At 48.0% G+C, this 7,615-nt stretch overlaps 2 protein-coding genes across 2 annotated transcripts; one reads left to right on the forward strand and one right to left on the reverse strand.

The window, feature by feature from the left end:
• Positions 1-1,956: 1,956 nt before the first annotated feature.
• LOC123101775 (glutathione S-transferase T3-like) lies at positions 1,957-3,398 on the forward strand. Its single transcript, XM_044523070.1, has 3 exons — positions 1,957-2,229; positions 2,323-2,733; positions 2,820-3,398. Exons 1-3 carry the CDS (start codon positions 1,957-1,959, stop codon positions 3,396-3,398), a joined length of 1,263 nt encoding a protein of 420 aa, XP_044379005.1.
• Positions 3,399-3,472: 74 nt separating this feature from the next.
• On the reverse strand, positions 3,473-4,850 carry LOC123101776 (uncharacterized). The gene is made up of 2 exons (XM_044523071.1): positions 4,636-4,850; positions 3,473-4,563 (listed from the first exon to the last, which is right to left on the reverse strand). Exons 1-2 carry the CDS (start codon positions 4,848-4,850, stop codon positions 3,522-3,524), a joined length of 1,257 nt encoding a protein of 418 aa, XP_044379006.1. The 3' UTR covers positions 3,473-3,521.
• Positions 4,851-7,615: the final 2,765 nt, after the last annotated feature.

Below are 7,615 nucleotides of genomic sequence, written 5' to 3' on the forward strand. Positions count from 1 at the left end.
CGGCGTCCGCATCGGCGCCAACGCCTCCCCACCCACCGGCCGCTTCGTCCTCGTCGAGCCCACGCCGGAGCCCGGCCTCCCCGCGGATTACGAGGAGATAGCCCGGCGCGGCTTCTCCGACGAGGACGCCCTGCGGTGGGCGCGGGACGACTACCTCCGCGACGAGATGGTCCGGCAACGCCGGGCCCTGGAGGAGATCGCCGCCCGCAAGCGTGGGCGCGAGGACGAGCACGGCGTCGTGGTCCTCGACAGTGACGACGACGACGACGCCCCCGGACCGTCCAACCCGCCGCGCCAACCGGGGGAGGGATGCAGCAGGGACGGCGGAGGCGTAGGCGGGGGCGGCGACGACGACGACGACGACGACGACGGCGGCGGCGGTGACTATACGCGGTTCTACAGCCTCCTCGGCATGTAGAACCGCGTGGGCGGGCGGCGAGGCGGGCAGCGAGGGAGACGGCGGGGTAGCCCGCGGTAGTTTTTTCCTTTTTTTGTAAAATATGTTTAAGTTTAAATGAACTCGCCGATATTTGCGTTAAATTTGAGTCGTTTTTGCGCCGTATTTGACTTTTTTGATTAACCGTGGGCGCCGCGACTGGGGGCATCACGCCCCCAGTGCGCGGTTTAGCGCTGGTGCGTCTTCACAGGACGATTTTTTGCCCCTCCTGAAGGGCCAACGGCTGGAGATGCCCTAAGGTAGTGCGTTATGACAACCAACGACCTCCGCACATTATGCCTCCACGACTAGAAACGATTGAACCACGAAACGGATGCACACGTACGATAGACGACGGCATGTTGCCCTCTCTTGATTCTCTTCACACGCAGGTGGCGGCGCAGTGGCTGTTGCAGTCCGCCGAGCACTGCTTGCTGGCAGCCCTGGTGCAGTCCGCGCACGCAGAGCTGTTGGAGCAAGAGTCGTAGCACGATCGGGTCGCTTCGCCGTCGCAGTCGTCGCAGCTGGCGCCGGCGCAGTCGGCCCTGCTGCACTTGTCGAACGCGGCGGACCTACACTCGTCGCAGCTCGGAGCGCCGCAGGGCTTGCTGCATTTCGGGGGGACGGAGGCTCTGCACGTCGAGATGCAGTGCGGGCCACAGTCGTCGCACCGCATCGCCTGCCCCAGCCCCGGCGCCGGAGCCGGCACCGGTGGCTCTGGGCCGAGCGACGGACAGCGTCCCAGGGAGGGCGGGACCAGCATGGCGAGGATGGAGGCGACAGCGGCCGCTTTGAGAGCGAGGGCGGCTGAACCTGGAGCCATGTTGATTGGAGTAGAAGAATGTGATGTGAAGATCTGACTATGTGGTGTGATCTGTGATGTGCATAGGAAGGAGCAGAGCGATGCTATTTATAAGCACCCAGGAGCTGCACGTCCTGACACTTGGCTAAAGCTGCTAAACTAAGAGCATCTCTAGTGGATGGTGTATATGGAGGTGGATGCTAAATTTACACTATCAAGATCAAAAAAGCCTTCCCAGTGGATCGTGTATCACGTCGTGCACATATACACGTCGCTACCACGAGCGTACCTGGCGTGGGAGTAAAGACGACCGAGCCACGCTCGTGGGCTCGCGCTCCCGCTCCCAGGACCGAAAAAAAGACTCCCGCTCCCGCTCCCGTTCCTCTCCGGCCGCCTCCCCAAGGTCGTCGTCGCCCCTCTCCGGTCACCGTCGCGTCTCCTCTCCAGCCGCTGCCCAAGGTACCCATTTTTCCCTTCCTCGCGAGCGGGAGCAGAGGGGCGGCGTGGGGCGGCGTGGAGCAGAGGGGCGAGCGGGAGCAGAGGGAGCAGAGGAGCGGTGGGGGGGAGGGGGGAGATGCAGGGGCGAGCGGGAGCAGAGGGAGCAGAGGAGCGGTGGGGGGGAGATGCAGGGGCGGCGGGGCGGCGTGGGGTGGCGGGGCAGCGGGAGATGCAGGGGAGATGGAGATGGAGGGGAGATGGAGATGGAGATGGAGGGGAGATGGAGATGGAGGGGAGATGGGGATGCAGGGGAGATGCACGGGAGATGGAGGGGAGATGGAGATGGAGGGGAGATGGAGATGGAGATGGAGGGGAGATGGAGATGGAGGGGAGATGGGGATGCAGGGGAGATGCACGGGAGATGGAGGGGAGATGGAGATGCAGGGGAGATGCACGGGAGATGGAGGAGATGCAGATGCACGGCGTGCGGCGCCGTGGAGGAGATGCAGGGGAGATGGAGATGCAGGGGAGATGGAGGAGATGCAGGGGAGATGCATAGCCATTTGGAAGGAGAAGAAAATAATTTTTGCTTGTCAATTTGATGCCAGATTGTGGTCTAAAATAGCTGTGCATTGGTTGCTTGCAGATGGATACTGACCAAAGCTTTTTGGACACCCTTGGTTTTGGTTACACGCAAACACAACTAGAAAGTCCAATTGGAGAGCAGGCAACTCCATCAACTCAGCATCGTTCTGCAATAACAGAGAAAGGAAAATCCAACAAAGGCAAAAATTGGTCTAGTGATGAGGACAAGGTTCTCATAGCAGCATGGGCAAATACAAGTTTGGATATTGTTGGGACAGATCAAAACCGGGATGCTTATTGGGATAGAGTTTCAGAGTACTACAACACACACAAGGAATCATCATGGCCGGAGCGTAATGCTAATGCAATCAATTGCCGTTACACAACGATTAATAGAGAGACCTCTAAATTTTGTGGTTGCCTTCAGCAGATTTTAAATAGGGAAGAAAGTGGAAGGACTATACAAGAAAAGGTATGCGCCTTTCTTGTAATTCTATATGTGATGTGCAATATTCTATATGTGTTGTGCTTATTTTAACAACATATTTATATGTGCAGACAAACGATGCACACATTTTGTTCAAGGAAATGGATCTTAAAAAAAAGAAGCCTTTCACACTGATGCATTGGTATGTAGAGTTTTCGAAGTATCCAAAGTGGCAGACAAGAGAAGTTGAAACTTCTCTTAAGAAACAAAAGAAGACCATTGATGCAAGTCCAGGCACAGCCACCAATGATCCGGCTGATGCATCCTCGGTACGTACTGATGCTACCTCGATACACACTGATGCTCTTGAACATGAGAAAAGACCTGATGGTGTGAAGAGGGACAAGAGAGGTAAAGCTGATGACAGTGCTTGCAAGCTGTCATTAGAAACTGTGTGGGCAGCAAAGCTAGAGAAGGATGAGATCAAAGAGGCGGCAATAAATGCTCGCTACGCACAGCAATTGGAATTGCGAAAAGAGGAGATTGCACTCAAAAAGAATGAGGATGCACGAAACGAGAGGGAGGATGCACGGAGACAGTTTGAATTAGATGAGAGGGTCATGCTCATCGACACAAGTGGTATGACTGATGTTCAAAAGCAGTTCTACCAAGCTAAGCAGAAGGAGATCCTTGCTCGCGGCCTAGGGTAATGTGAGCTATATGTTGTAGTTGTAAGAACTATTTATTGCTTTCTGCTAGTTGAGGACATGGATTACATCACTCATTGCATAAATATTTTTATTGATAGCTGCATTACAAAGACATGGATTACATCACTCGTTTCCAAACTTTTGCCAGACATGGTCAATTAGATCAAGTTTAAGCTGATCATGTTCATCGAAATTTCTAATCCGATTAGTCATCTGAATAAAAGAGCTCAGTTCTTCCGCATGAGTACGAGAGACTGTGACTCTTTCTCCCATTGCCTCAAAAGTGCAGCTTTGCCGACCAGTTTGCCGCTCCTCTTCAACTATCATATTGTGCATTATGACACAAGCTTTCATGACATCAGTGATTTCTTTACGTTTCCATCCTTTAGCCGGTCCACGAACAATGGCAAAACGGGATTGCAGAACTCCAAAGGCTCGTTCCACATCTTTCCTAGCCCCCTCTTGCTTCTTGGCAAAAGTTTTATGCTTTCTGCTAGTTGGAGCTGGTATGCTCTTCACAAATGTTGCCCACCGTGGATAGATACCATCTGCAAGGTAATACCCCATTGTGTACTGATGGCCATTGATGCTATAATTCACTGGAGGAGTTTGGCCTTCGGCTAGCTTTGTAAAAACAGGAGAACGTTGAAGAACATTTATATCATTCAGAGACCCTGGTAAACCAAAATAAGCATGCCAAATCCAAAGATCTTGTGAAGCAACTGCTTCCAAGATCATAGTGGGCTCGCTCACATGGCCTTTAAACATGCCATGCCATTTTTTGGGGCAATTTTTCCACCCCCAGTGCATGCAATCTATGCTCCCTAACATACCGGGAAATCCTCTTTCCTCCCCTATTGCAAGTAACCTAGCAATGTCTTCTTCATTTGGAGATCTCAGGTACTTTTCCCCAAAAACTTCACAAATTTTGATCACAAATTTCTTGCAAGACTCTAAATTAGTAGACTCAGCGGACCGGATGTACTCATCAACATAATCGGCTGCTATTCCATATGTTAGTATCCGCATCGCCGCGGTCATCTTTTGCAAAGGATGTAACCCAAGAGCTCCAGAAGCACTTCTTTTTTGCGTAAAATAATCATCATAGTCATGCTCAAGTATACCATCAGCTATGCGGTTGAACAAAGTACGCGACATCCTAAATCTGTGCATAAAAATTAAATGAGACAGGGAAATGAAAAAAGGACCAAAGCAGAGAAGTGTACTAATTACGAACCTTCGTCGAAACAAATGTTCAGGAAAGCGAGGAACTTCTTTGAAATAGTCGTCCCACAGAAGAAGAAATCCGGCATCTCTTCCTCGATCGATTGACTGACGTCCATGCTTGGAACCGCCATGGCGTCGACCGTTCTTCCTCTCTTCCTCCTCCCGCTCGGCGAATGCTGCAAGTATGAGTTCATCGTCGCCAGATGAAGATGACGAAGAACTCATGTCCCAAGTGGATGTGTTCATTGTGTTGCGTGACAAACGATAGAGAAATCTAGGTGAGAAGAGAAGTCACAGGTAGAAGTGTGCTGGAAGAGAGGTGGTAGGGGTGGTTTATATAGATCGGAAATATGGCCGTTGGAAATATAGCCGTTGGAAATATAGCCGTTTGAAAATATAGCCGTTGGAATATACACGTCCTAATTTACACGTTCCACTGAAAAACTGGGAGATGTATAATTTAGCAAGGTGTATATGGACGTGTATATGAAGATATACACGTCCAAATTTACACGTTCCACTAGAGATGCTCTAAACGTATACTCTACTGTGGATTGTTTATGTGCTCATGGCCGTGTAGCACGTTATAGGTCAATTGAGATCTGCGCCATGCACGTTACTTCATGGTTGCTCTTCTGGCTCTGGGCACGGTTCCATGTGCTGTTCGCGGAAACGAGGCAAGTTTAACCATGATTGATTCGACAAAATGTCAACTATTTCAGGGTATAGTACAGTGGAAGTGCATAAATAAACGGCACGGTGACGGTGTGTAGTGCAGATGTGGCCGGGATTCTGGGCTGATCGTTCGCGATTGCCCTGCGTGCATGTCATGTGACCCTTTTTTTCTTAACTTTGAGATGGGTACGGCTGCTGATGTTGTCATCAATGTGTGTGCGCGCGCGCGCACGCGTGTTTCACGAGGGCAAAGATCATCATTTCTCTCGAATACTATTGAGAGATTCCAGTTATCTTATCTTTGCTTTTGCTAGGAGAAGGGCAAATGGTGCTGCCCATCAATCCAAAAATCTTCTCATGTACTCTCTGCTTCCAAGTATGAAGGGCTCAATCCAAAAATCTCCTCAACCTAGGCTGATGGTGGAGGTGGGAGCTATGCCTCGCACAATGCAAGAAGTAGCTCTGTCTCGCATCTCGTGAGCGCGCAGCTGGGCAACCCATTACTATAGTTGTGGCGCGTGAGTTTTCTTCTTCTTCTTCTTCTTCTTCTTCGTGTTTTAATACTTTTTCACTATCTGCAGCGGTTTTCTATGATTTTACCGTTTTACATTTTTTTACTCTTCTTCATTTGGTTTTCTTTGTTTTTATCTATTATTTTGCTTTTAACTTATTTTATTTTTACTATAACTATGCCCGTGCGTTGCAATGGGATATAAATATTGTATTATGTTATGTTGTGTTCACCTACCCATATTATGCCATAAATGCTCGTTAAATTATGTCGGTGATTTAACTTATATTTTGATCAGAAGTGATTTACCTGCCCATGGTATGCAATTGTGTAAATAAATATTAATCAAATTCTGCCCGTGATTTACCTTATGTTTTGATCAAAAGTTTGGTAAGTAAATTAAAGTGGAATCAATCCAGAAGGTAAGTAAATTAAGGTGGTTGATTATTATACGGGAAAGGTTGGACGAAGGAGTGATGGTAAGAAAGGTGAAACAAAAACCTTACGTTCTTTTTAAGTAAGTAGAGATAGAGATAGAGATTTTCAACACATGATTATAGTCTTCGTACACATTTGTACATTTTTCATAGACATCACAAACATTTACTATACATGTTTAACTATTTTAAAAACATGATTTACATTTTTCAAATATTGTTTTTTATGTCTACACACTGTACATTTTTTATTCATGTAAAAAGGTTTTTATACACCTTTAACATTTTCAAATAGATGATAAAACTTTTCTCAAATACCTATTTTGAACATTTTTCGAATAAATGCTAAACATTTTTTAAATACGCATTGAAATATATTATTTAATAATACAAAGCAGGTGCAAGCTTGGCAAAGATGCCTACGGTAACAAATTTGTCCGGCAACACACACTTGAAGTACTCAACTTCCTTTGTGAGCGACTGTATCTCATGAGCCTACTGAACAATAGAGCGCCTATCAGTTATCTTGTAGTCATAAAATTGCTCCATAACATACAGCTCGCTGCCAGCGCCCGAGGTCTCAAGCTTGGCCTGGAGCGCAACACACATGTCCTTGTCGTTGTCAAACGACATATACAAATTCACATTGGAATCGTCAAGAACACTCAAAAGGACGCCCTTAAAGAGGGTATCGATCTTCTCAAAACCTTTCTGTTGTGCAGGATTAAGATCGCCCTCAGGCTTGCCCTTAGTGGCATCATTAGCAGTACATGGTTTGAAGCCAGTAAACTGCTTTCGTGCGCCACCTCTTATATTGCACCCCCTTGAAGGTAGGCGGCTTCATATGTGCAGCAAAACCACTCGAAGTAAATTGCATATAATCAGGTTTTTGGATTGTTAAATATGTGAGAAAATTGCTACGAGATTTAATCCAAACAAACAATAAATAAATCATGACGGTATAACAAAGATTAAACTAATCATATGGATTAGTACAGTAGATGAACAGATCGTATCTAGGCCACAAGCCAGGAATAGAAATTCTAGCACGATCTGAACACAGAGGACAAGATCACATACGGTGCGGCGGGAGCAGAACCGTTGGCGTTGATGTTGTCAGCCATGTCATTGATGAAGAGGTTGCCGAGATCGGGAAAGAAGTCATCGTTGGCAAAGTCGTCCCTGCCAGCAGTCGCGTAAGTGCGCTACCCAAAAACCTGATCGCCCCTCTCTCGTACAGATTCAGGAGAGGCGGGGTTTCGGAGGCATGTTGTTCCTTCTCGCGCTGCATGTGGAAGGAGGGATGAAGGAGACTTGGATAGTGACGCAATACACTACAGGTGCCCTAACTTGCCTGGTGGTCAGTT

This window comes from Triticum aestivum, chromosome 5A (genome assembly GCF_018294505.1).
Source record: "Triticum aestivum cultivar Chinese Spring chromosome 5A, IWGSC CS RefSeq v2.1, whole genome shotgun sequence".
In the NCBI taxonomy this organism is placed as follows: domain Eukaryota; kingdom Viridiplantae; phylum Streptophyta; class Magnoliopsida; order Poales; family Poaceae; genus Triticum; species Triticum aestivum.

Coding starts and splice junctions, on each gene's coding strand:
- LOC123101776 (XM_044523071.1), bottom strand. CDS start 4,850: ATGAGTTCTTCGTCATCTTCATCTGGCGACGATGAACTCATACTTGCA. Junction 4,564..4,635: donor GAACATTTGTTTCGACGAAG/GTTCGTAATTAG, acceptor TTTTATGCACAG/ATTTAGGATGTCGCGTACTT.
- LOC123101775 (XM_044523070.1), top strand. CDS start 1,957: ATGGAGATGGAGGGGAGATGGGGATGCAGGGGAGATGCACGGGAGATG. Junction 2,230..2,322: donor GGAGGAGATGCAGGGGAGAT/GCATAGCCATTT, acceptor GGTTGCTTGCAG/ATGGATACTGACCAAAGCTT. Junction 2,734..2,819: donor GAAGGACTATACAAGAAAAG/GTATGCGCCTTT, acceptor TTATATGTGCAG/ACAAACGATGCACACATTTT.